Source organism: Wickerhamiella sorbophila, assembly GCF_002251995.1.
Source record: "Wickerhamiella sorbophila strain DS02 chromosome Unknown contig3, whole genome shotgun sequence".
Classification (NCBI taxonomy): domain Eukaryota; kingdom Fungi; phylum Ascomycota; class Dipodascomycetes; order Dipodascales; family Trichomonascaceae; genus Wickerhamiella; species Wickerhamiella sorbophila.
In genome coordinates this window covers 666,801-692,807 of record NW_020194004.1, presented here as the reverse complement: position 1 = coordinate 692,807, position 26,007 = coordinate 666,801, and the positions used below count along the sequence as shown (strand labels likewise).

General features: G+C 51.9%; 13 protein-coding genes across 13 annotated transcripts; 7 read left to right on the top strand and 6 right to left on the bottom strand.

Annotated features, from left to right (window-relative positions):
* Positions 1–13: 13 nt before the first annotated feature.
* B9G98_02250 (Signal recognition particle subunit srp72) lies at positions 14–1,672 on the bottom strand (the record flags this gene model as incomplete). Its single annotated transcript, XM_024808807.1, has 1 exon — positions 14–1,672. One exon carries the CDS (start codon positions 1,670–1,672, stop codon positions 14–16), a length of 1,659 nt encoding a protein of 552 aa, XP_024664575.1.
* Positions 1,673–1,743: 71 nt separating this feature from the next.
* Positions 1,744–3,219, top strand: B9G98_02249 (ATP-dependent RNA helicase MRH4, mitochondrial; the record flags this gene model as incomplete). The annotated part of the gene is made up of 1 exon (XM_024808806.1): positions 1,744–3,219. The coding sequence occupies one exon, from the start codon at positions 1,744–1,746 to the stop codon at positions 3,217–3,219; it is 1,476 nt and encodes a 491-aa protein (XP_024664574.1).
* Positions 3,220–3,488: 269 nt separating this feature from the next.
* B9G98_02248 (Septation initiation network scaffold protein cdc11) lies at positions 3,489–6,377 on the top strand (the record flags this gene model as incomplete). Its single annotated transcript, XM_024808805.1, has 1 exon — positions 3,489–6,377. One exon carries the CDS (start codon positions 3,489–3,491, stop codon positions 6,375–6,377), a length of 2,889 nt encoding a protein of 962 aa, XP_024664573.1.
* Positions 6,378–6,416: 39 nt separating this feature from the next.
* B9G98_02247 (Spermidine synthase) lies at positions 6,417–7,298 on the bottom strand (the record flags this gene model as incomplete). Its single annotated transcript, XM_024808804.1, has 1 exon — positions 6,417–7,298. One exon carries the CDS (start codon positions 7,296–7,298, stop codon positions 6,417–6,419), a length of 882 nt encoding a protein of 293 aa, XP_024664572.1.
* Positions 7,299–7,555: 257 nt separating this feature from the next.
* Positions 7,556–8,608, top strand: B9G98_02246 (T-SNARE affecting a late Golgi compartment protein 2; the record flags this gene model as incomplete). The annotated part of the gene is made up of 1 exon (XM_024808803.1): positions 7,556–8,608. One exon carries the CDS (start codon positions 7,556–7,558, stop codon positions 8,606–8,608), a length of 1,053 nt encoding a protein of 350 aa, XP_024664571.1.
* A 35-nt stretch (positions 8,609–8,643) lies between these two features.
* On the bottom strand, positions 8,644–10,401 carry B9G98_02245 (hypothetical protein; the record flags this gene model as incomplete). The annotated part of the gene is made up of 1 exon (XM_024808802.1): positions 8,644–10,401. The coding sequence occupies one exon, from the start codon at positions 10,399–10,401 to the stop codon at positions 8,644–8,646; it is 1,758 nt and encodes a 585-aa protein (XP_024664570.1).
* A 410-nt stretch (positions 10,402–10,811) lies between these two features.
* Positions 10,812–14,927, top strand: B9G98_02244 (Helicase SWR1; the record flags this gene model as incomplete). The annotated part of the gene is made up of 1 exon (XM_024808801.1): positions 10,812–14,927. The coding sequence occupies one exon, from the start codon at positions 10,812–10,814 to the stop codon at positions 14,925–14,927; it is 4,116 nt and encodes a 1,371-aa protein (XP_024664569.1).
* A 727-nt stretch (positions 14,928–15,654) lies between these two features.
* B9G98_02243 (3',5'-cyclic-nucleotide phosphodiesterase regA) lies at positions 15,655–17,400 on the top strand (the record flags this gene model as incomplete). Its single annotated transcript, XM_024808800.1, has 1 exon — positions 15,655–17,400. The coding sequence occupies one exon, from the start codon at positions 15,655–15,657 to the stop codon at positions 17,398–17,400; it is 1,746 nt and encodes a 581-aa protein (XP_024664568.1).
* Positions 17,401–17,638: 238 nt separating this feature from the next.
* On the bottom strand, positions 17,639–19,120 carry B9G98_02242 (hypothetical protein; the record flags this gene model as incomplete). Its single annotated transcript, XM_024808799.1, has 1 exon — positions 17,639–19,120. The coding sequence occupies one exon, from the start codon at positions 19,118–19,120 to the stop codon at positions 17,639–17,641; it is 1,482 nt and encodes a 493-aa protein (XP_024664567.1).
* Positions 19,121–19,800: 680 nt separating this feature from the next.
* On the top strand, positions 19,801–20,772 carry B9G98_02241 (Serine/threonine-protein phosphatase PP1; the record flags this gene model as incomplete). The annotated part of the gene is made up of 1 exon (XM_024808798.1): positions 19,801–20,772. One exon carries the CDS (start codon positions 19,801–19,803, stop codon positions 20,770–20,772), a length of 972 nt encoding a protein of 323 aa, XP_024664566.1.
* A 328-nt stretch (positions 20,773–21,100) lies between these two features.
* On the bottom strand, positions 21,101–22,309 carry B9G98_02240 (hypothetical protein; the record flags this gene model as incomplete). The annotated part of the gene is made up of 1 exon (XM_024808797.1): positions 21,101–22,309. One exon carries the CDS (start codon positions 22,307–22,309, stop codon positions 21,101–21,103), a length of 1,209 nt encoding a protein of 402 aa, XP_024664565.1.
* Positions 22,310–22,441: 132 nt separating this feature from the next.
* B9G98_02239 (hypothetical protein) lies at positions 22,442–23,422 on the top strand (the record flags this gene model as incomplete). The annotated part of the gene is made up of 1 exon (XM_024808796.1): positions 22,442–23,422. One exon carries the CDS (start codon positions 22,442–22,444, stop codon positions 23,420–23,422), a length of 981 nt encoding a protein of 326 aa, XP_024664564.1.
* Positions 23,423–23,823: 401 nt separating this feature from the next.
* On the bottom strand, positions 23,824–25,515 carry B9G98_02238 (hypothetical protein; the record flags this gene model as incomplete). Its single annotated transcript, XM_024808795.1, has 1 exon — positions 23,824–25,515. The coding sequence occupies one exon, from the start codon at positions 25,513–25,515 to the stop codon at positions 23,824–23,826; it is 1,692 nt and encodes a 563-aa protein (XP_024664563.1).
* Positions 25,516–26,007: the final 492 nt, after the last annotated feature.

Genomic DNA, 26,007 nt, shown 5'->3' with positions numbered 1-26,007 from the left:
TTATTTATTTACATCATTTCTTCTTGTTCTTTTTCTTTTTCTTCGACGCTCCGCTCGCACTGCTCGTAGCTACCTGGCCACTAGGCGGTGCTTGCGTGGTTTGCGTAGACCCCTGGGTAGCGCCTTGGGTCGCTCCTTGCGCGGCATGACCCCGCTTCTTTTTGGGTTTGTACGTGGAGCGGTCCTGCTTGGCCAGCCATCGCTCTGGGTCGGGCTGTCTGTTTTCGTCAAAGCTGGCAGGAAGCTTCCGTTTGCCGCTCCGGTGACGTGCACTCTTTTGTAGGGTGACCTTGGTGTGGGGAGCCAAAGCAACAAGACCCTTCGAGTCCAGGCTCTCGGCGTCAATTCCGGAGATAAGAGTTTCAATCAGGGGCAAGTCAGAGGTAGACGCGGAGGCGGGGTCCACGGCACATTTTCCGGCCTGAGCCTCTAAGCTGTTGTCTTCCAGGGAGTCAAAGTACAGTTTGGCCAACTCCACGGCTTCGGGATCATTGGACTCGGCCATAACAGCCGCGGCACCAGAGTAGTCACCAGCGAGATCACCACTCTTGAACACTTTCTTCACAACATCGGTAGGGTTCAAACGTAAGTGCTTGTATGCAGAAGTAATAGCGCCCAAAACGCCAGGAGCAAACGTAGAGTTCGAGGTAATCATTGAGCGGCCGAGGTTAACCAGCACATGAGCAGCATCGTCGATGCGAGACTCTGCAATATGAGATTGGGCCAGCACAAACGCGGCAGCGACGTTTGCTGGTTCTCGGGCAAGAGTCTGGCGGACCTCGCGTAAAATAAGGGCGTCCAGAGCCAAAATACTCGGGGTCAAATCCGTTTGAAATTTCGCAAGATGCTTGGTCGCCTTACCTGCCAAGGGAAGCCCAGCACGAGCTTGCAGACGAAGTTTATTACCAGCCACGACCCGTTCCTGGGACGCAACCAAGTTCTTGGGCAGCACGTCGAAGAGCTTGAGCACTTTCAAAACATCATCAATCTCCTGGGGCGGAGTGCAGACCAAACTGTTGATAGCAGCCAGCGGGTCGTCCAACTCTTTCAAAAGCTCGAGGGCCTTATCGTTTTCTCCAGACAAAATATAGGCGTACGCGGCCTGCAGAGCAACACTTGCTTGATCTTCGTCACTACCCTCAGCCTTGGCCTTTCGCAGCTCGTCAAGTGCCCGCACTGGCTCGCTACGCACAAGATAGGCGTAGGCCGCATTAAAATGGCGTTCAAAAGCGGGGATGTCCTCGGTGTGCCCATCAAGCAACCCAGACTGCGCCCGAATAGCGCTCTTGTTCACTTCCAAGTCGTACACCTCGTCCTCAGACACTTGAACGTTCTGCAAGGCCGCAGCTGCTGCATTGTAGTGACCGGCCTTGTACTCCGCCTGACTCAAGGCAAGCTGGACAGCCACATCGTCATGCCGAGAAGCAAGCTCTCGCAGGCTTTTCAAGTCTCCCAGATGGTAGTAAATGTAGGCAGCCTCTGCCGGAAACGATGCGTCAAGGGTGGCCAAGTACTTGGCAGCCGCCGCGAACCTGTCGAGCTGAATTAGTGTCGACAGCTTCTCCTGCTGCACATTCTCTCCCGCCTTCAACTTCGCCTCGATATCTCGCAGCCGCTCAACCGCAGGATTATCTACTTTCAGTTTAGACACCCCGTGCACAATCGACGACATCTGGACAGAAAGATGGGATTTCAGATTTGTCAACGTCCTTTTTCCATTTTTTCCAAGTGCGGACGTTGAGGATGCGGCTGTCTAATTTAACGCCTCTGAACGTCTTTGTTCGAGGGTATAAAAGTCGGACGCTCTCGAAAAGAGTGGCGCAGCCTGGGAAGGGCAAGACGGTGGTTGCAGGGCGGAAACCAGCTCGACCGTCTCGGTTCCCCCCCAAGTCTGCGCCGGCGCCTACTCAGCCTACCACTCTAGACATGGGCAAGTTTGCCAGTTTGAAAGGTGTGCCTGCTGTTGAGCGGAAGACCCATCGAAATTTGCTGGAGAAGGTCACTGATTTCGGCCAGCTGCGAATTTCGTCAGAGATCAGAGACAGCATGCTCGGCAACCTTTTGAAGGAAGCGTCGGTGCCCACGCCGGTACAGAAAGTTGCCATCAAAAGTCTGAGGGCACAGCGTAAGAACGAGTTTGGGTTCAAGTCATGGCTGCTGGCAGCCGAGACGGGATCAGGTAAAACTCTGGCGTACCTGTTGCCCATTCTATCCCAACTGTCGGAAAGCCCCCAAGATGTCAAAGAAGCCCCGCAGGTGAGATCCATTGTGCTTGTGCCTACTCTTGAGCTGGTATCTCAGGTAGCCAGCCAAGCGAGCGCCATTGCACCAAACCTTCGCATCCTGCCTGTTGACGTGAACTCACGGGCCAGCAGGCTTGCCAAACGCATCACAAAGGGTGCAGACCTTATTATAGCCACACCCGATAAAATCAACGCGCTGGCGGAACATGAGCCGGTGCTGGCTGAGAGAGCTTTAGCCGACTGTCGTTATGTTGTTGTCGACGAGGCGGATTCGCTGATGAATGAGTCGTTCAGCAGTACGACGTTACATGTTTTGAAACGATGTCCTCAGCTTATTGATGCTATTTTCGTCACTGCAACTATTCCTAGCCATTTCGATAAGGTGCTGCGGGAGGCGTTCCCGGAAACTATCCGACTCGTGACTCCCAGTATTCACCGGCTACCCCGTCACATTGAATTTAGAGTTATTGAGGTTTTTAGACCTCCCTACCGTGACAACAAGGAGCTCGCACTCCAGCAGGCTCTTTACTCTATTTATCATGACAATGCCGAGCCAAACTTGCAAAAGCGGGTCATGGTATTTGTGAACAAAAAAGCGTCTGTGAAACCACTTGTAAATATGCTCAACTCTGCAGGCTATCCTACTGTGGGGCTGGACGGCACGCTGCCTCCGAACGAACGGGCTGAATTGCTGGAGGCATTCGTAAACCCCCCCAAGGAGCGAACAAGCGACAAAGATAAGCTCCACGTTATGGTAGCTACGGATCTTGTTGCGCGTGGAATCGACATGAAAAAGATCAGAAACGTTATTCTATACGATCTTCCGTGGTCCGCTGCTGACCTTCTTCATCGAGCTGGCCGCACAGGGCGTCTAAACGCCGGCGGCCGCGTCCTCCTGTTTGTATCGCGAACAGAAGCCAAAGGATGGGTCAAGGGCCTTGAAAAGATTGTAAAGCGAGGGCAGGCCCTGGCATAAGCTTCTTAAAACCCACTCACTTACCACCGACATTGACAATCGATGATCGGGAAATAAACGTTTGGGAGAGTAACCGACTTTTCGTTTCAGCCCGCAGTACAGATGCTGTTTTGGGCTTCTCAAAAATTTCGGACACACATCTTTTGTACATACCTTTTAATTTTGTTTTTCTACTTTTCTGCCCTGTGCGAACGCGAACGATAATTATCAGGGTTAGGTTAAGACGTTAAAGACGCAGATGCCTGCTGCATATAAACAAACCATCTTACATGTCTGCAAGCTGGCTAGAGGATGAGCTGCCAGAGTCTTGGCCGACCCAGGCAGCCTCAAAATCCCCGGTAAAGGCCACTGAGGAGCAAATTCTAGATTTGCCCAGTACAGTGACTGACCATATGGATGCAACAGTTGCAATCCAGCATGTGAATCGGGGGGTGCCACAATGGAAACAAAGGTTGAGCCCGCGCAGGTCGCAAGAGGGCAACATTGAAAATTTGAGAAGCATGTTTCCTGATGAAAACGGTGGCGACAGTGTGACGACTAGCAGCATGAGCAATGCTAGCAGCTCCGTGCCTGACTATGCCATGAGCCGTAAACTGAAATTATTTGGTGATCGCGATACTTATACGGAGCAACGTTACGACAATCTCTTGACGTCTTTGCAGGGTCACGCTGATGGCACCGTTAGCACAAATGTTGGATCGCAACGTTCAGAAACTGTGACCAACACGTTTGCCAACCGATCACGCGGGGATGTCGCGGCCAGGTTCTTAAAGAACGGAGAGGACGTGCTTTCACGGATTCGTAAAGCAAGCATGTTGAATTTGAAACAAAAGAAGGATGAATCGCTGGACGATTTGGAGCGCAAACTTGCAAACGGCACTATTGACACAACGGACGATGGAGCCCAAAACAGTAATGGGTCTACATTGAGTTCACTCAGCAGCACAGACTGGGTTGCTGATGAGGCCACTCCTGTAGAGTCTGCTCCAAATACAGCCAGGCACCTCACCGATAAATTTGTCGAAGAGTATTCCCGTCGGTCGGGTCAGATTGAGCCCCAACTAACAGATCAGTTTGGGTCGATGAAGATGTCTGGCCAAGGGTCACAGCGGGTTCCTACTCTGTCGAGTTTGTCCACAGTTGATGGTGGTAAATCTCGAAGTGCAACATCATCAACTGTACTTCATCACCAGTTCCCCTCAGCAACCAGTACCTTTGTCCCTACCGTGCAGTTTGCCCCATCTCCCAAACAGGGAGTTGACGTTTCAATGCTGGCTATTCCTGACGAAAGCTCGGGTGAAATCGAGGAACACAACTTGGAAACAAAGCCAAGCATGAACCACGTAAATGACGGCAGCGAGGATATCATAATTTCAACAAGTGAGCCATCAACTGAGATTTCTGGGCGATCAATTTCAGAACACCCAATCGAAGGTCTCGAAGAACCTGTGATTCAGCCGTTCAGGACCAGACCACGCGGTGATTTAGCGCCCCAGGCGTTCGATGCCACATTCCGCGACGGAACAATGTTTGAGAGATCTCTGCCCTCAGCGTCTTTCAACAATTCGACAATTGGAAACCTGACGATAGCTCAACGCGATACCACCTTCTCAAGCAGCATGTACCATATTGCTGAGCTGCTGAGTGGGAAAGACACTGAGGCTTTGGAGCAAGTTGATCTTTCAAATGCCCAAATTGAAGCCATCAAGGGTTTGGGAGAGATGATACCTCGAATCAGAGATATAAATTTGTCTCATAATTCTATTCGAGTTCTTGAAGGGCTCCCGACTCTTGCGGTTAATGTCAATCTCAGCTACAACCTGCTGAACCGCTTGAGCTGCTTCCCAATTGCCAACATAACCACTTTGGATATCTCACACAACGGCTTGACTGATCTGCGGGGACTCAAAGAGCTGCGTTCGCTTGTTGACTTGAACGTATCACACAACTCGCTTTCGAGTGTCACAGGACTCGATAGCTTGCAGGGGCTTTTGCGTCTCAATATTTCTCACAATAAACTTAGTGGTGCAGTGATCCCATTGCCTCGCCTGAGAGTACTGTATGCAGGAGCCAACCCGCTCAAAAATATCCGTTTGGAAACTCCCCTACTGGAGGAGCTGAATGTTGACGGTGCGTCCTTGACAACAATCGATGCCGTTCCTAGTGTAAAGACGCTGAGCATCCGAAACAACCGGGCTGCTGTCGATTTCAAAGATTGGGAATCACTTGAAACCCTGTACTATGATGGGAATGATGTTGCCCGTAATTGTGGCGAAATAGCGCCCCGCACTGTTTGGTGGCAGGGAAACAGCTTGACTGGGTTTGATGCCAATATGCTGAGAACAGCTTACGAAGTAGTCCTAGCTGGCCTAGGAATCGAGTTTTCTACATTTGTGGGCACGTATCCCGCCCAAGAACTGACTCTATGCAATATGGGGCTGAGGAAACTGCCTGCATGGCTTCCGCGACGGTTCCCGTTTGTTCGCACCCTTAATCTTGCTTTCAATGAACTTGATGACGCCAGCTTGGCGGTGTTGTCACAGTTCGACAACCTCGAGGAGTTGTCGCTGTTCCATAATGGCTTTTGCGATGCCAGCCATATAGGGGAGACGTTGAAGGGGCTATCTCGACTAGCAGTGTTGGATCTCAGAGCGAACCCAGTGACCGATTTTTACCCCGAGATTATTTTCGATGACCACAAGCCCCCCATGGCAGCATATGACGAGGTTTTAGACCTCGACTGGAACACAATGGCCCGAGAAGCTGTAAAGACAGCAAGATATGCCAAATACAAGCGTGCACTGGGCTTGCACCTGCAGTGGCTTGACGGCACCGAGCTGGAAGTCTACGAGCAACGGAAAACGAGTCCCCCAACACGTACAGAGCCGTCAACAAGTCTTGAATCGACTGCCCCCAGCACACCCAGCCGAGCTGACAGTTCGGTCGAGTCGCGGTTTATGAGCGCCAAGTCTAGAGGTGGAGGGACTTTCAATGCGGCTCCTAATATGACCGCGCTGGGCCACTCAACCCCGCCGCGCACTGGTGACACCCAGGAGGTTATCAGACGACTGGCCAGTGACCTGATCGCTCTGTACGATGCGGCACGACGAACGCAACCCCACCTGTGGGCACGAAACGCTGCGGGTAGACAAAAGTAAACGCTAGCTATCAAAAAAGGGAACAAACACTAATTTATACTAAGTCGATAGCTCCTTGGCGACCCAGGTAGGCAGCACGAAGGCAGCCTTGTGGATCTCTGAGTTGTAGTACTTTGTGAGCTGGGCCTCCTCCTCGGGGGACCACTTGCGAAGCGGGACCCTAGGGTTGGCATTGGGGTCCTTGGAGCAGATCATGAAGCCGATCTGACCAGAGGGATAAGTGGGGATGGTGGTGTAGGCGTACTCAACCGTGGGGAAGACCTTGCGGCAGGCGGCCATGACTTCCTTGATGATGGGCAGATGCAGCCACATGCACTCACCCTGGGTGGAGATGACGCCCTTCTCAGTCAGAGCACCGGAGAGCAGGGCAAAGTAAGGCTCCTCGAAAAGTGACTTGGCAGGGCCCTCGGGATCAGAGGAGTCGGTGATGATGACATCGAACGAGTTCTTGTATTTCTTGAGGAACTCGAAGCCGTCACCAATGTGCACCTTGACCTTGGGGTGCTGGAAGCCGACCGCCATGCTAGGCATGAACTTTTTGGAAGCATTGATGACGCCCTCGTCGATGTCGCATAGAACAACCTCCTCGACGCCCTGGTGCTTGACGACCTCACGCAAAACGCCGCCGTCACCACCACCAATGACCAGAACCTTCTTGGGGTCCGGGTGCGAGTTGATGGCCAGGTGAGCAATCATCTCCTGGTAAGCAAACTCGTCCCGCTCGGTGGCCTGAATGGCTCCGTCGAGGACAAGCACGTTGCCGTAGTCGGTGCTCTCAAACACAAGAATGTCCTGGTACTTGGACTGCTCTACGTGCAGTATTTGCTTGACGCGCAGAGACATAGCCTGACCAGGCCACATGGTGTCGGAAACCTCACGGAACCATCCGTCCTTGATTGTCTTATGGGTGAGTTCTTGCATGGGTGAAAAACTGGGGGACGATTGTTGGTATTTATTTCCTAGCCCTTGTCGTACCCCAACCCACATAGATAGGCAAAAAAAAAAAAGCCTCGATGCGTGTAATCAGGTTTTAGAGGGGGACCACCGCTCGATTTTCCGGCGCTTGCACAAGTACATCTCGGTGCTCTGAACTTTATGCTGAGCGGTGTGTGCTCTTGACTGTCGTGTCCTGTCTGCTCTGGCTTTATCTACCAGTGCTCCCAGTCGCTTAGCTTAGCATGTTTAGGGACCGCACGAACCTCTACTTGTCGTTTAGGCAGTCCTACACGCACCACCCGTATCTGTCGAGCCAGGCAGCTCCGCTGATTGAGGGAGATGCGATCGAGCTCGATATGCTGCAGCCCGGCTGGATGGACGTCACGTCGCAGGTCGAGTCACAGCTGCAGGCCATCACCAGCCTGATCGGACAGCTGGCGCCCCTCCACAAGAAGCATGCGTTACCCGGTTTCGATGACCGCAGTGCAGAGGAGCGTGAGATCGAGCAATTGACGCTACAGATCACCAAGGGACTGCATAGATGCCAGGCACTGGTCAAGAAATTCGAGAGCCTGAGTCGACAGCTCGACCAAAATGACCAGGCCCTCGTCAAGATGTACGATAATATGAAGGTGGCAATGGCGGCGAAAGTGCAGGACACTTCATCCATGTTCCGCAGCATGCAATCTTCCTATCTTAAGGTTCTTCGCAAGGACCCTAAATTCGCCAGCACCGGCTCTGTAGAGCAAGATGTACAATTATCGCGTCAGGCGCTTGAGCAGACACAGGACCTGCTTCAGGATGAGCAGGATGTGGAAATCCGCCAGCGTGAGCAGGAAATCAACAAAATTGCTCAGGGTATTCTCGAGGTGGCCGACATCTTCAAGGACCTGCAGACAATGGTCATTGACCAAGGCTCGCTGGTTGATCGTATCGACTTTAATGTCGAGACTATGTATCAAAGTGTCAAAGACGCAGACAGAGAGCTTGTCAAGGGAGAGCGGTATCAGAAACGCACGACAAAGTGCAAGATTATCCTGCTGCTATCCCTCATCATTATTGGACTTTTTATTATCTTAATTTTCCGCCCGCGTCGCCACTCCGTGCAGGCCGAGCCTTCCCAGCCCGTTCAGCCAGCACCAGCACAGCCAGCACAGCCAGCACAGCCAGCACAGCCAGCACAGCCAGCACAGCCAGCACAGCCAGCACAGCCAGCACAGCCAGCACAGCCAGCACAGCCAGCACCAGCACAGCCCGCACAGCCCGCACAGCCCGCACAGCCCGCCGAGCCTTAGCTATCCATCAAGGAGTTTATTTGCATATACATAATCTATAATGCCTGTTGGCGTGGCCATAGGGTCTCAATATCCATCAATCCGTCTGCGACTTGTTTTGCTCCTGGAATATTGCCAAAAACAATGTCAATGTCAGAAGGTGTCCATCCGTTGGTGCGAATATATTGCATCACCACAGGGTACAGGTCGACGTCCGCAATCAAGCTGTGGCTGGCAACCGCCTGAACGACCCCTACTTGCTGAGGAGTTCCAAGTACCTTTTTGATGACGCCAAGAGCCAGCTGCGACTGGTCGCAAGACATGAACCCGGCCACAAAGCTTAGCGCAAGATCAGGGGTGAGCTCAGGATCCTTTTCCCATTCTGCTCGTATTTGATCCAGGTAGCCACAGCGCTGCAGGGCCCCTAAATACTTGGGCAGAAGTGCACTTGTAACGAGAGGGCGCAGCCTGTGGACCAGAAGCTCGGGCGCAGCCGCCTTGGAGCCAGGGAAATTGGGAAGAGGGAAGCTCTCAAGGATATCACCAAGTACCTGCACAGGCACAGGAGTCCCATTGCTCATTTCAGAGTGCATATCTAGAGCTCGTGAAATACCAGCAGCATTACCGTGCTTTGCTGCTAACACGACAGCGTACTCGACTGTTTCGAGACTGAGTCTAGACTGCGCAGCCACGCGATTCAGCAACGAAAAAAGGTAGCTCATAAGTGGTAACGAATCGCCAGTCGGCTCACAAGCTCTCTCTAAAGCTTGGATAAAATCCAGTTGGCATTCTTCCCAAATATCAGGCCGGTTTTCAGCAATACCAACCACTTCCCAAAACTCATCCAAGTTCTCTGCCCAAAGCAACAAAAACCGCACTGTGGCAGGTGAGGGCCGAATGGCTGTGAAAATTTCAGCAAACTCCTTGAGCTCTTCACGGACTTGCTCATTGAACTGATGAGGGGGCCCTGGAAAGGCTTCTCGCTGGGCCGTGATATGCCTGCCGAGTGCGGCTAAAAACTCGTCAACCGACGACGATGACAGTGAGCGTCCAGCGCCATACACTTCTAATAGTTGCGACTCGGTTTTTTCAATAGCACCGCATCTGGCGGACAATGCAAACAATCGGTCCTCGACCGGATCAAGCTCTTCTTCGGTGGGCTTGGCGATCTCCATGTACTCGAACAAAGTGCCGACAAAGCGCTCGAATTTGGGCAGATCCGGGATAGAGATTTGTGGAACGACCTGTCGGGGCCCACCTATCACATAGTGTGTTTCAGGATGAACTTCCAGGGCGCGATTTAGCACCGCGAGTGCTTGGGCCCGAGCGACGCGAATCATTGGGCGAGTTCCAACGTAGCCCTGCTGCCAGTATTTGGCCAGAAGCTGCATAAGAGCGCGGAGCGACGTTGGGCGAGCAGTGGAAATCATGTCCATGAGAGCAGACTCCAAGCGGGCTTGGGCCTTGAACGGATCTGCCCCATCTAGAACGTTAATCTGCAGCCAGGCATCGATATCTCGCGAGGTCAGCTCGGGCCTCTCCATGAATCGGCATAAATTATCGGGTATATTGCGCACCGAGTTGTCTTTGGCCGTCTTGACTGCCATATTGACCCCCTCGCTGGTGGTTTCGCTGATTGAGGGCCGGGCCTTGAGCTGGCGTAGGCGTCGCACTTGCTCGATGTACGGAAGCGTGTTTGCACGTTTGGCCGTGGGAGCCAGCAACGCCTCGAGCAAATGATACTCATCTATAGCCTTTGGGCGGTTCTGCAACAACCGCCGAGCGCCTTGGTGCAGTCCCCTGAGTTGTCGCATAAGTCAGAATTTTTCTAATCGGCGAACTTGTTCTTTTCGACGCTGGACGGAAAGGGAAAGTCCAGTCGAGATTTCGGCTCAGCAGTATGTTGACGCACCAACAAAACGTTCTTTGCAGTTTATTTCATATGCTATATATTTTTAACTGACGTTGCCGAGCCTCTTGCCCGGTTACGCTCGCGGCTTTCGTCGTTTGCAGACTGTATTAGTTCGGGGGCAACTAAAAATTTATAATCATTCCTAACTGGCGCTTTTTGAGAGGGCCCACGTTTTAACATTTATCTGCGCCACCGGAGCTTTGGGAGCGCCAAGATTTCGACAGACGCTTTCTGGAACTGCTACCAGCACGCAGCAGTTTTTTATTTATTGGTGCAGCCCATCCCGCGGCCGCAAAGCCCCCTGAAACCTGAATGGTGTCGAGTCGACGCACTTCAAGAATCGATAAACAGCAAGCTGCAGAAGTTAATAATGAATCCGCGCACTTGGACCCTGCTTTGACTTCCAAGTTCGAAGAATTGGCACAGATTGTCGACCGCCACGACGATAGAACCCGTCTGCTGTTCCACTTGGACAAGTTCGTATCTCTCGTTTACTATAACCCGCAAGAGGCAAAACGAGATCATTCGGATGTCTTTCAGCGATGGCGACAGCCCCACGATCTCTGGGAAGCTGTGATCTCCAGCCAGGAGTCGCGTCTGGGCCGTCGGAAAGTCGCCCAGGTGCACACGGCCTTCAACGCGTTTTGCGAGGAAAAATATGGCCCTGCCGAGCCCGTGGAAGAAGAGCCTGTTCGAGAACCTGCGACAAACAAAAAGAGAGCAAAGTCTCAAGCAAAAACGCCAAGCAAACGTGTCAAGCGTGAAAGTGCTAATGGCCACGACAGTAATTTGGCAAATATCGAACTACCCCCGCTGAAACCCGTTCGGGGATCCAAACCCGCACCAAAGGTAACCCACCCCATTCATGTTGTCGCCCCAAAGTTTGGGGGTAATTTGGATTCGTTGTTAGCTACTTACAAGTCTACTTTCGAGGACCAGGAGATCGATCCCGCGGCCTTTGACGAGTACGTCCAAAGTCAAGCAGTGGCACGGCAAAAAGTCGTGGCAGCTCAGCAGTCAGGTTTACTGGAAGAGTTGCAACGTTTGAGTGCTGGCCAAGAGCTTCAACAAAAAAAGTTCACCGACCCCAATCGAGCGCCTGCGTATTGGGACAACCTTACTGCCCAAGCGGCGTATCTAGGGAAGGTCCGGTTAAATCTTCGCAAGTACAAGCAAGGCGGTGTCAAAAAGATTGCTCAAGCTGTTGAGCAGTATTTCAGACGGCTTGCTGGTGCAGAGGAAAAAGAAAAGAAAGATTTGGAGCGATCCTTGCGACAGCAAGCTCGTAAAATTGCTTCTGATGTTTTAAAAAAATGGAAACTCGCCGAGAAAGTTGTACTGCAGCGCAGGCAACAAGTTCTCGAAGAAGAAAACCGTGTTCGTGGTAAAGAGTATCTCAACCAGATTCTTGAAAAGTCCGCTCAGCTACTGGAGTCTCGGATTGAAAGCTACGATCCAGAGGACGATACAGAGTCTGAGGTAGAGAAAAGCGATGCCGACCGGTTTTCTGAGAGTAACGACGAGAGCGACGGAGAGGACGTTGACGATGACGCCAAGCTCACGGTCGAAGAGCTGCGAGAAAAGTACAAAGACTTGCCAGAGTTCGAAGACCAAAGTGACGTCAACATGTCTGATGCAGCACCGCCATCGTCTCCACTGGTTCTTGAAGCACCAAGTAAGGAGCTTCTCGAGCTTTACAACCAAGTCGAAAGCTCCCACGACGAAGAGAGCTTATCTGTATCGGACGAAGAGTCTTTGACAGACTCCGAATCCGAGTCTGAATCCGAGACTGAACCTGCTGCCAAGGGGCCTGGACTTGCTGCTTTGTTCGGAGGCAAGGTCGACGAATCCGAGTCCGAAGACTACGAGTCTGAAGACGATAAGGACAATGTCATGGAGGTCGACAGCGAACCGGAATCCAAAGCTGAGGAGCTAGAGGAAGCGAAGCCCGAAGATGCTCAGTTGGAATTGCGTAAGGGATTGCACAAAATCGACCCACCATTCCTCCTCCGTGGGACTTTGCGAGAATATCAGCGTGACGGCCTCGACTGGTTAGTTGGCTTGTACAATACCGAAACCAATGGCATTCTTGCAGATGAGATGGGTCTTGGTAAAACCATTCAAACCATTTCTCTCCTGGCTTATCTTGCTTGTGAGAAGCATATTTGGGGACCCCATCTCATTGTTGTTCCAACTAGTGTTATGCTAAATTGGGAGATGGAGTTCAAACGCTTCGCCCCGGGGTTCAAAGTTTTGACGTATTATGGCAATCCTCAGCAACGTAAAGAGAAACGGCGAGGCTGGAATAAAGAAGATACCTGGCATGTGTGCATCACCTCATATCAGCTGGTGATCCAAGACCAGGTCGCTTTCCGGCGCAAGCGTTGGTGCTACATGATTTTGGACGAGGCCCATAATATCAAAAACTTTAGATCACAACGATGGCAGGGTCTGTTGAATTTCAACTCGGAGAGACGTCTACTTTTGACCGGCACGCCTCTACAGAACAACTTGGTGGAGCTGTGGTCGCTGCTTTACTTTTTGATGCCATCTTCCAAGGGATCTCAAATGATGCCTGCTGGATTTGCAAATCTTCAGGACTTTCAGGAATGGTTTGCTCGACCAGTGGATAAAATGGTCGAGGAAGGCCAAGAGGCAGACGATGAAGCAAAGGCGACCATTGCGAAGCTTCACCAAGTTCTCCGACCGTACTTGCTTCGTCGTCTTAAAGCTGATGTGGAAAAGCAAATGCCCGGAAAGTACGAGCACATTGTCTACTGCCGTTTATCAAAGCGGCAGCGCTATTTGTACGACGATTTCATGTCTCGAGCAGCTACAAAAGCGACATTGGCCAGCGGTAACTTTTTATCGATTCTCAACTGCTTGATGCAGCTGAGAAAAGTTTGTAACCATCCAGATCTGTTTGAAGTTCGGCCAATTGTAACGTCGTTGGCTATCGATCGCTGCGTTCCTGGCGCTTTCGAGTATACCGCCCGAAAGTTTGCCATTGATACGGCGCCGAAAGTTAATTTGGATACTCTAAATTTACTGTTTCCTGCAATGGAAAACAAACCCAAGTGGGAGGCTCTAACTGTATTTCAATCTCGAGCGACGCGCGAGATGGCGTTGAACCTTACCGAAATGATCCCTGGAACGGTCATGGCCGAGCCCGATCTTCAGAGCCTGGACAAGTGGGCCATTTATGATATTTACCGTCGCCGAATCGAGAGAGCTGAAACCAAAAGACATTCCATCTACCTCAACATGTTTCGCACCAATCGTATTCCCTTGTACGGCTCGGACTTGGTGAAGGCAGTGACGCTACAAAAGGTGGCTCCGCGTGGCTACAACTGGGGTCATTTGTCTGCCATGGACGAGCTTGTGCTCGATCTGCCCTCACGCGAAGCATCGGTTGGCCCACTACTGAGCCGATTTGCGTTTGTAACGCCCACAGTAGTCACGCTTGATGCGGCTGAACAGGCTGCAGGTGTTCTCGCCACCGCCAGCGATTTTGAGACGGTTCGCCACCAACCCATCGGTCACGAAAGCCAAGTGCGGCTCTCTATTGCTTTCCCAGACAAGCGGCTGCTTCAGTATGACTGTGGCAAGCTGCAGAAGATGGCCACCCTGCTGCACGATCTGATCTTTGAGGGGCACCGGGTGCTAATTTTTACGCAAATGACCAAAGTGCTGGACATTTTGGAGCAGTTTCTGAATATTCACGGCTGGAGATATTTGCGACTCGATGGCGCAACCAGGGTTGAACAGCGGCAGGTACTGACTGAGCGGTTCAACAAAGACGCGTCGATTCCGGTGTTCATTCTGTCCACGCGGTCTGGTGGTTTAGGCATTAATCTTACCGGAGCTGATACAGTTATTTTTTATGATTCAGATTGGAACCCGGCCATGGACAAGCAATGCCAGGATCGTTGTCACCGTATTGGCCAAACTCGAGATGTGCACATCTACCGGCTCGTTTCAGAGTTTACGATTGAGTCGAACATTCTGCGAAAGGCGACCCAGAAAACGATTCTGGACAACGTTGTTATTCAAGAAGGCGACTTTACCACGGACTATTTCAACCGCATCACGGTACAGGATCTTTTGGGCGATAACGCCGGACGGGCGACGTCCGCAGAAACCCTGCAGGAGCTAGGAGGTAGTCTCGACGCGCTCGGTCAAGCCGAAGACGATGATGATCGGGCTGCGGCGAGCATTGCAATGGGTGAAGCCCGTATGGACCAAGAGGAGTTCGAGGGCAAGACCCCCACGCCGGCCCTGGCGGAAGGATCGACAATTAGCGCAGCCGAGGAAGCTGTTGAACAGACCCAGGAGGAGCAACAGGAGGAACAGGAGGAAGACGAGATCGGCCATGTGGACGACTACATGATTAGATTTATTGAGCGAGGCGACTTCTTCCAGGAATGACACTCAATGTACTGTATATAAGTTTAATTTTTTCGGTGGTATACTTTTAGCCTTTTCCCACGCCCGGAGGTGCGCCACTTTACGTTTTTAAACATAACCGCTACTTCGCTTATGCATACTTTAAGGCCCAACACCCCACATAAAGTTCCAATTTACGTAAGGTTATGCCTCGAAACCCACAGAATAAACTTCGTTGACGGTTGTGTAAGCGTGCATTTGTTGACCTCATCTCGCATAGACTTGGCGTGTACTGCCTGGGGCGAGGCATCCCCGTTCACCCGTGCATGATAATCCCAACAGCCAAAATGATGGCAAGAGCTCGGCGGCCGAGAAATTTGTGGAGGAAAATAGACCAAACTCAAGCTGAATGGATTAAAGCCCCGCTTCCAGTACTTTGAGTCTGGCATCACCGACCAATCGGCATTAATCAACTAGCTTAAGTTGCTTTTCCGGGCAAATCCATGCTAGTCGCCACGTGACCCTTTGTCATCCTCCGATCCAGGCAAGGGTTTGCCCGATTGGTCAGGGGGGCGCGGAATAGGGTATGCGGGTCGAGAGCCGAACAGAAAGTCCCTTCCACCCCAATCTTATAAGTTTGATAATCGGAACCACTCGTGTCGTAACTCCCCCTCCTTGCTCCCGCCGCCGACTTGTCTTATTGCCTAGCAGCAAAACCAAAACCGTTGTAACAAGTCTAATAAACCGTTTCAGGGCCCACACAAACCTAATGTATTTCAAAGAGACAGGCTCTCATGAGACCCTATGCATTTATGCTGGAGGTCGACGCTCAGCCGAACGAATAATTTCCACGGATGCCAGTGGAAAGCCAGTTGTTATTGATGAAGATCCGCAGGGCCCGGACCCTCAGCAGCAGGAAGAAATCACCCAGGAGCTGCTCAAAGTATGGGGCGCCCACGCCAAAGTGTACTTTACAGTGTCTGACTTTTGCAAGGCTTTGCTCCAGTATACGGATGGCCCGACCGTTGCAGTGCTTGCCGGTGGCAACGACCCAAATTGTGAGCTACTTGACTTCACTCTCTTTGCTATGAGCGCGGGGTATGACTTTGTGGTGGTTGTCCGGTCGCCGCCTCGTGGCAGCGTCACCATCAAAAGTAATCCCCGCGTACCTGAACCAGGCTCCAAGTGCAGTGATTTGTGTGGCTCGTTGGCGTGCGAAGTGGACATCTGTCCGGAAAAGCCTCCGCTCGCCTGCCAGGTCGGCTCATCCCGACGCTACGACAACTTACTCTTTGCGGAACCCGGCGTGCGACCGCAGGAACTGGACCAGCAGCTGAGTCTCAACAGATGGACTTTTCGCCACAGGGCTGAGCAATGGGCCAGTAAGCTGTCGAATAATCGCATCTCATTGTTACCAAACTCTAAGTTGCCCAAGCTCTACATGGGCCAGGTGACCATTTCTGAGCTTGTCACAGAGGAGGTCCTAGCCGTAATCGAGCAAGATCTTCAAAGTCTCGATTTTGATACCTTCAAGTACAAGTCGGATGAGCTTCTTGCCGCAGGGTTCCTTCTGTTGAAGGCGGTGTTCCGTTTGCCTGGGCTAGAGCAACACGCTCTTCGCGACGACAAGCTTGTTTGGTTCCTGCTCGTGCTCAGGAGATGCTACACTGTCACCACCCCCTACCACAATTTCGCACATGTTATTGATGTTTTACAAGCGACTATTTATTGTTTAGTGCACTCTGGTGTACTACCATCATTCGCCGACATGTTCAATTCCCGTGTCACTCCCACCCTTCCTGCATCCACCTCGCTGCCGATTATGAAGATTGCAGCGCTAGTTGTCGCAGCGCCTGGTCACGACCTTTTCCATCCTGGTTTCAACGCCAAGGTCATGTGCAAAGGCAAGTGCTGTTTCAAGTCACTGGAGGCCTTCCACTCGGCCCTGTACCTTGAAATGCTCCAGCAGCTGTGGCCAGTAATGGCAGAAGGCGCCACCGGTGAGCTCGTTCGCCACATCATTCTCGCCACTGACATGGCTCGGCATAATGACTTTTTGACCGATGACGGCACCCCCGTCGGGCCTCCAGGATCCAGTGCCAGCAACGAGCAACAAGCTCTGTATCTCAGCCGTGTGATCAAGGTTGCCGATCTTTTTAATGCCGCCAGACCGTTCCCAGTATCGTTCAAACACGCTCTGTCTATCAACAAAGAGTTCGATTGGCAGTCCCAGACCGAACAGATTCTGGGTTGGATCCCCACACAAGAGTGCGGCAAGCTCGAGCATGAAAAGGACGGGGTTAAAGAGCCCTCGTTTTGCACCGAAAGAATCAAGAAGCGTCAATCGTTTTTCACCAATGTCTTTGTCCGGCCCCTGTTTGATCTTATGAGCAAGGACCACCGACAAGCATTTCTTGGCCGACTCCTCGCTGCAAATGAAGCAGAGTGGGAAAAACACTGGTCAAAGCCGCAGTGCCAGCCCGATATCGCCATGCAGCGGTGCTGTGCCATCTGATTTCGTTCGAGTCTCCCCCGCATCTAAGCAACCCAACGTGAGGCTCTTCTTATTTTTATCACCATTATGTATTTTTGCATGGGGCACGTCCCCCCTTCTTCACTTTTAACGTTTTATATTAACAATTTGATACTAACAAAAAACACGTAAGAGAGAAAAAAAACCAACAGAGAAGCACAGCTTCGGCAAAGCCTTTTAAGTGACGGCCCGGCGTCACGTTGTCAACGAGAGAAGTTCTTTATTTCGGTAGTTTGCCGTTGTCCTGCGCGGCACGAATCTCCTCAAACATTTTAAGCATCTTACGGCGAGCCCCCAGGGCGTTTACACCGCGAGCCTCCAGATCTTGGTCATTCAAAAGCACCACCTCTTGCCATGGCATGTCACTGAGATTTTCTGTGTACTTGTGCAGCCGTAATGAGCGCAACCAGGCACCCATATCTGCTAACAACTCAATGTCCATATAGTTCACACTGCGTTTGGCGTAAGGCGACTGATTGGCCGCACGGGGAGAGGCGGGCGCAGCAGGTGGTGCAGCTACAGAGGGCGGAGATACTGCGGTCGTGGCGGGCGCTGGGGAGGAGCCAATAGCTGCAGCGTAAGTGGGTTGGAAGGGCTTGCCATTCCAGACCTTCGTATCTTCACGCCGATTTCCTGCGGGTGTTTCCGGACCGGGGGCAGGATTAATTGGCCCAATAGTTCCGGCAGCGGCGTTTTTTACTTCAGCAACACCCTGGCCAACTGCTCCTGGCGCTGGCGAGCCTAGAGGATTAGCAGTCGAAGCAGACACAGAGCCTGCCGAGCCCGGTGCCGGACCGGCTAGTCCAGTTTTAGGTCGCAGCGGAGAAGCGGTCCATCGCTTAGAGACCGGCTGCAATTTGGACTCACCACTGCTCTGGCCCCCGCGCATGATGTCGAGTCCTGAAGATCCATACCCAGCGCTTGCGGAGCCAGCCGGCTGGGCCCAAGGATGCGACTGATACGGAGAATAATTGGGTGAGCTGGAAGGGTTAATCTCGGTAGCTGACTTGGGACGGTTGATTTCTTGACTCAAGCTCCAGGGAGTGAAAGAGGATTGCTGCCTCTGGCCCAATGGGGCAAACGCTTGGGAATAGAGCCCTGATTTCGGAACCGGCGAAATGAAAGAGTTCACAAAGGGAGAAGCGCCGGCGCTAGGGGGTTGGGACGTACCCAGTGATCTGAAAGTGCGGAAGCGGTTTTGAGAGGATCCGGCCGAGCCATTGTCCGACGGACCGGCGGCCGAGTCCACGCTGTGTTGGCGTGGCGCGACCGCCTGGCGCCCCGAGGCACGGGCGATATCAACAAAGTTTTCGAAATGCTCGGTGCGATGCGAATTGGAGCCAGTTGTGCAGGCGGGCGCAGCAATATCCCCAGCGTCCTGAGCAGAGGGACCTGCCATAGCCGGGAACCCAGCGTCGTAGGGAGACTCTGTGCCAGCACAAGCCTTGATTACAGGAACAAAGTCTGGGTGTACTTTTCTCGAGAGCGCAGCCGCAATAGCCGCCTGATCAACGACGTCCAGCGCCTGAAACCACCCTTCGAGGGCCTGCCACTCGCGCTGCAAGGGAGACCGCTCGAGCGCAGCTAGAAGCACCCGCTCAGCACCATGCGAAGCACCGCTCGCATGACTATGAACATGGCTCCCGGGCTCATTGACTCTTGCCCGCGTGGCCAATGGGCTTTCTATTGGATCCGGGGTCATGGAGAATGCGAACCCCTTAGTCACCAATAGAAATCTTGGTTGGGGGTGTTCACTATGCCGTCGTCAGAAAAAGGATATTGGGACAAGTGCGTTGCTGTTGGCACCGGGGCGCGGCGGGCTGATCGGGGGCAGCAAACTACGAAACTACTATTCCAATTGCAGAAACCGGGCTACATTTTGTTTTTGGGCGCTGAGTGAAGGGGGCTGTGTGCAGAATCTGCAACAACCACGCGTCGCCAGGAGAGGGTTACAGCAAGGGTATTGGGCTATTAGGCGCCCGAGATGCTCCCATGAAGCCAGGGAAAAAAGCTGTCCATGGGAGTTACCCTCCAGTTTATGATAAGCGGGGGGCCCTTTTCCCCAGAGGTTGCTGCTTGTAAAACGCGTATAAATAGACAACACTTTGTAAATATGCCGCAGATCGCAGGGTATAGACGTGCTCTACGGCCTTTGTCCTAAAATAATAAAAATTTCTCCAAATATCCAAAATCCCCGCACTGGCTGCCTCCGTAGAATGACGTTGATTGCTCCCAAAACGTGAAATTCCATAGCTCTGGGTGTTGGCACTACTAAGCCGACCGACGAGTGATTAGGCCAACTCCTCATCCCAACTCCCACTTGACGGAGAGAAACCCCCACAAAAATCGTTGTACTAAGAAAGAACAGCGTTCAAGGAGACCATGGGAGACGTTCAGGAAGCAGACCTGGACTCTATTGTCGACAGGTTGCTGGAGGTCCGGGGCTCGCGACCTGGCAAGGCGGTACACCTGGCAGAGCACGAGATCCGATACCTGTGCACCAAGGCCCGCGAGATTTTTATTCAACAGCCGATTCTACTGGAGCTAGAGGCGCCCATCAAGATTTGCGGCGATATCCACGGACAGTACTACGACCTCTTGCGCCTTTTCGAGTATGGCGGCTTCCCCCCGGAGGCGAACTACCTTTTTTTGGGTGACTACGTTGACCGTGGTAAGCAGTCGCTGGAAACCATCTGTTTGCTTTTGGCATATAAAATCAAGTACCCGGAGAACTTTTTCATTCTGCGAGGAAATCACGAGTCGGCCAGCGTGAACCGTATTTACGGGTTTTACGACGAGTGCAAACGCCGCTACAACATCAAGCTGTGGCGCACCTTCACCGACTGCTTCAACTGCCTGCCGATTGCAGCTATCATCGATGAAAAAATTCTAACCATGCACGGTGGTCTCAGCCCCGACCTCAAGTCCATGGAGCAAATCCGCCGCATCATGCGCCCTACCGATATCCCAGACGTGGGCCTGCTCTGTGACCTGTTATGGTCTGACCCGGACAAGGACATTGTGGGCTGGGGAGAAAATGACCGAGGTATTTCCTTCACTTTTGGACCAGATGTAGTCTCCAGATTCTTAGATCGCCATGACTTGGATCTCATTTGCCGCGCCCACCAAGTCGTCGAAGACGGCTATGAGTTCTTTTCCAAACGTCAACTTGTCACCTTATTCTCTGCACCCAACTACTGTGGTGAATTCGACAATGCTGGTGCTATGATGAGCGTCGACGAGAGCTTGCTTTGCTCGTTCCAGATTCTCAAGCCCACCGAGAAGAAAAAGAAACCCCAAGCGTTTGCCCAAAACTCTTCACGGCCAGTGACTCCACCTCGTAAGAAGAAGTAAGTGTTTGTGTATTTCCCCTAGCGGGGCTCGCGCCCTCCTCCTCTGAAACTGGTTTTATTTTTGAAATTAACGCCACATGGCACTTCCCCTAAAAGAGAGAAAAAACAAAAAATAAAAGCAACCCCCTACTGAAAATACACGCTCCCAGATCAGATACTCCGGGGAAGACTCTTCCGTTATACTTTATGACTTCTATTTCACAGAGGGCTTTGATAGCTTTGAGTCGTCGTCGAGGTGGTTTTTCAAGCCATTGTTCTCTTTTTATATATGTTTTGGTAAAGCCAAATTTCATAATGCCAGCATACTTTATATTGTGCGTACTGAACCTTTAACCAGACTTATATTGCTCATAAACATGATATTTCCCCATCACTGCTTCAAACACGTCTGGAGCCGCGACGACCGGGCCAAGCTCGGCAACAAGTTTATCGGCGAGGACCGACGACGGGAAGTCGTTTATAAGGGTGAGTCTCAGCAGTTGTGCTCGGACCGGATCCGTACCTGCCAGATACTCTGCTAACTCTTTTTGCTTGATTTCAAAGTAGTAGTACAGATCCTGTCCGTTAAACAATTGGGCAAAGGCATCGCTGATGGAAGTGGGGAAATTAGCAGTCTCGAACCGGGTATCCAGAGATGTAGAGGGAACAATTGGCTCGTCTTGGGCTCTGCAGAGGCTCAGTTCCGATTTAAGTTTGGAGATCTGAGCTTGTAACTCTGCAACCGTATGTTCATGTTCGGACAAAGAGATAACGTTACCACCTGATGCGGTTTCTGGCGTAGATTCTGAAGTGTGGACAGCAAACCCACATATGTTGCCTTTGAATGGAGAGTCATCTGCTGTTTCAGAGGTTATCTTTTCGCTGAAATCCCCGTATTCTACCTGCGAGACACCATTGTCATGACAGAGATATAACTCATCGTCGTAAAATGTGAGAGCGCGGGCCACATTGCGTATATGGATTTCTTCGTACTTTTCTTTGTTCAGCACTACGATCCGTTTCTCAAACCCAAGAGCCACAAGGTCGCCTGAGGCTGCAAACGAGAGAATAGGCTCGTGGCCATTGTAGCAAACAGAACCGTACGCAACCGACTGCTCGCTGAGAGTAAACCCGCACACTTTTGTAGTACTGTAGAAAAGGCCGTCTCTAAACTCCATATAGTCGCCTTGGTGATCCGTATTTCCAATGAGTTCAGTCCCATCCGTAAGTTTGTATGTTTCGAGAGTTTCTGCCTTTGATGCGAGATGCCAATGTGATTCCCAAGTAATATCAACAAACGACTTGTCATTGTCGAAAGTCTGTAGAGACTTGGAGTCGTTGTGCATCAATTGAATAGCCTTTGTTCCTAAGAAGGCAACACTGGACGGCCCAACAACGACTTTGATCAGTCTACCAACATCCACAATAATACTCGCACTGTCACCATTGATGGTTTCCAAGCGAAATTCTGTGCTGTTCTCCGAAGGGAAAACAATTGAGTCTTCGTTCGAAGCCAAGACTACAACCGCAGGTTTGAAAATATCAACTGGAGAGTCCATAGGTTACTAAGATGACTGCGACGGTCAAAGAGGAATAACTTAGACTAGTTTAGACGTACATATACAGGGAACTCTGGTCTGATTTTTTGTGAAAGGCCTGGCCAAACACCAGGTTAAACAAATATTTGGTATATGCCCGGTTATTCTCCTCCTGTCAGCATGCTTCCGTCAGCTCTCCAGACGCGGGTTGATGCAGTCGAGGATCCGGTTGTGAAGCAGCTAATCAAAGATATAGTCGCGTTTTACGACACCGAGACGCCTGAAGCCAATGCACAGGACATTATAAAGGACGCCGAGGTCTACCGAGGACTGGGTATGATCCTTCCCGAACGGCGTCGAGCAGATATAGCGATCAAACAGGACCGACTGGTCGTGATTGTGAAAGACAAAGTAATTGCTCAGGGCGACTGGGAAATGTATGACCTAGTTGCCTGCCTGCCCGTTCCAGATCGACCGAAACCTACGTGGAATGTCGTTATCGCCAACAGCACGGGGAAAGACCCCGCCAGCAGTATAGTGCTTACGCTCACGGACGTTGCTGCAGACAAGTTTATTGAGAATGCCAAGCCTGTTTCCATTCGTCAAGCATTGCTGGACAGCTTGAGACCGTACGTGAAGGAGGTCTACGACGAGCCGGTGCTTCACGTTACCGTACATCAGGGATCGCGGGAAGGCGTTTTATCGTTTTTGCATCGCTACATTATATTTGGCTACCGCAAGCCTCTAACTATTTTGCCATTGTCTCAAATCTCCAACCTGTCCTACACTGTTGTGACTCGATTAACCTTCAACATTGTAGTCGTCTTGACCTCTGGCGAGAAGCACGAGTTTTCAATGATTTCCCATGATTCCTATGAAGCAATCAACCAGTGGGTAACCGACAGGTACCTTGAGGACTTGTCGCTGGCTGAGGAACGTCGCGCCAAGAAGCAAAGAGCCGGCCCAAGCGAACTTGAAGCAGCCGCGGAGGAAGCCAGTCAATTGCCAGAAGCCGAGGACGACAGTGACGAAGAAGAGGCGGAGTTCAGTGAGGAGAGCGACAGCGAGAGCGGCGGGGAAGAAGAAGAAGAAAGCGACAACGCCGGTAGCGAGGCAGAAGAAAGTGATAGTTAGACCCGAGACAGCTCCAATAAATACTGTTTGGCGCAGGCCAGCACATCACCAAACGATCCTCCCTCGACGTGGAAAACCCGATCTTTACAATTCTGCCACGCTAGACTCTGGTAAAACTCGTCATTGTTGTCGCTAAGCGACGCGTGCACTAGCGCGACCGCATTCACTTCGGCTTCCTCGGGCGAATCGGTGGCTCCGCGGGCTTTGAGCACCGTTTTCAACTGCTCAACTATTTGTGCAAGCTCAGTAGCCGCCTGGCCTTCCTGTCTAACCGTGTCTGAAGACTTGGCTATGTGCTCGGGAACGTGAAACTCTTCAAAGTCAGAGTCCCACATGACAAAGGAGAAAGAGGAAAGTCATAAATATATAAATGTATGGGCTACATAGAGGCGCTCGATATATTAGGCAGGCTTTTGATCTGAGCGTACTAAGACAGGTGCTAAAGGGGTGAAACGCGGTGTTTCGTTTGAGGGCGGGGGAGCGACCATCAGCATTGGTGGAGGCAGGAAGAGCTCTAGGTCGACCACCTGCTGGGAGAACACATCGAGTAGGTCCTGCTGGGTTTCCAAAATGCGTTTACTCAATAAATCGCGGACACGCACAACTGCGTCGGGTGCTATTGTAAATGTTTTGCGAGAGTGCTCGATGAGTTCCGAGATGGTTGGCGGGGTGTTTTTGAGAGGGGAATAGATTAGGCTAAGGTGTCGCCCGTTGTAGTAAATAGTAACTCTCCGCTCAAACATGGTTGGCATTGCCCCCCACTGTCCGCGGATGGGCAAGCTGGACAGGCTCGGCAGCATCGGAGGGGGTGCTGAAGGGGTGTTCATAATAGGCATGAGCGGCTGTGGCGGTGGTGCATGGGGAGCCGCGGACGGCTGCTGCTGTGGCATGGTCATGGAGAATCCACTGGCCAGAGTGGCCGCGGCATTGAGCTGCTCCTGCTCGGGTTTGATGACTGGTGTACCTGGCTGAGAGGGCGTGGTCGCGAACGGCCCCAGGTTCGACGACCGGGCGATCCCTGCTGAGGAAGAGTCCAGAAGCGCCGATATCTTGGGGGGTGAAGAAAGCGGTTGTTGGGATTCCGACGCCAGCATCGGTGTTGCAGTAGCATTCAAAGGTTGCACCTGGGGTGCGGTATCAGAGTTGCCTGCCACGCCGTTGGTCGATGTGGGGCGGACGACCGGTGACACTTGCAGCGAGTTCGGTGTGGCGGGTTGTGGCGACAAAGATGTGTCTCCGCTGTTTTCAGGCGAGTAGGCGGGATTGTTTTCTCTGCGAAAATTTGTCCGGATTGGCGGTAAGACGGAAGGTAGCTCCAGCCGGTTTAACACCTCGATCATTTCATTGACATCGGCGCCGGCGGCCAGGACCAGCTCCGATAACACGCTTTGGAAGGCAAACGCGACCTCGGTTCCATGGAGAACAACGGCGTTTGCTAAGAGTGGCGCCAAAACTTTACGTTGGCTAACGTTAAAAAACCTTACCATGGCATCGCCAAGTTCGCCCAAAATGGCATCGTAAAGAATTGGGGCAAAATTGTCAAGGCCATTCGCGGCACAGGTTGCACCGACAGTAAGTTGAAAGAAGCCCTCGCGGATCATCGGCGTCGCGGGCGTGATCGAGCTATTTGAAACCATGAGCGGCATAATGTACGCCCGAAGCTCTTGGAGGGCGGCAACAATGCCCGTGGGCTTGCCGGCGGACGCCATATCACTAGACCCGGGCGACCCAGGAGATCCCTCAACGGACTCTTCGCCAGCGCCAGCACCTTTTACGAGCAATGGCTTGCCGTCCTTGTTGGTGCCGCGAGTGAATCTGCGTTGGTTGCGTCTGACCGATTGAATTCCGGCACGAACCAATTTTTCGAAATCCGGTAATACACTCTCCGGGTTATATCCATACTCACTGCAAAGCTTTCTTGCCACAAAGTGGACTGGTTCCTCCTGCTCGGACGCCTTTCGTGAACTGAGGCTGAGCGAGTGGATCAGCTCGAGCCGACGTGCGCAGAACCTCTTCCATAGCATATCATCTCTGAATCCCAGTTTTGCTCTTAGCAACTGGGTCGTTTCTGGTCTTCCCCGTCCTTGGGTCATATATCCAAGCTTTGGGACGATGGTTCTGTGTTGAAAGGGGTGGTTGATTCAAGAGGGTTTCCCAAATATAATGGGGTGTGTATAGAGTCATCTCCCAATCATTCAGACTTTTAAGTGTATCTGCAATGTTCGGTGGTAAGCATGCATGGCCCCGCCGACGAGAATGATTCGCGGAGCCACTGGGGAGGGTCTGCTGTGCAGGAGTCGGGAAAAATATTTAAAAGCAAAAAGCGATCTATTCATCGCGATGCGCTGTAAACTAGCAGTAGATTGTTCGGAGGACTGGACAGACCCCTTTCAAGGTTTAAGCCAAAACACGAAGGGGCACACTTCGGCTCGGCTCAACAGCTTCCACCTCTGAACGCCAAGAAGTCGGGACCTGCCCTATCTGCAAGAACGCATCCCCCAAATTATAATTCCTGAGATTCTGGGAGACCGGAGATGACTTTTTATGGAATGCATAACGTCTGCTGTTCTAATTTATCGTGAAAG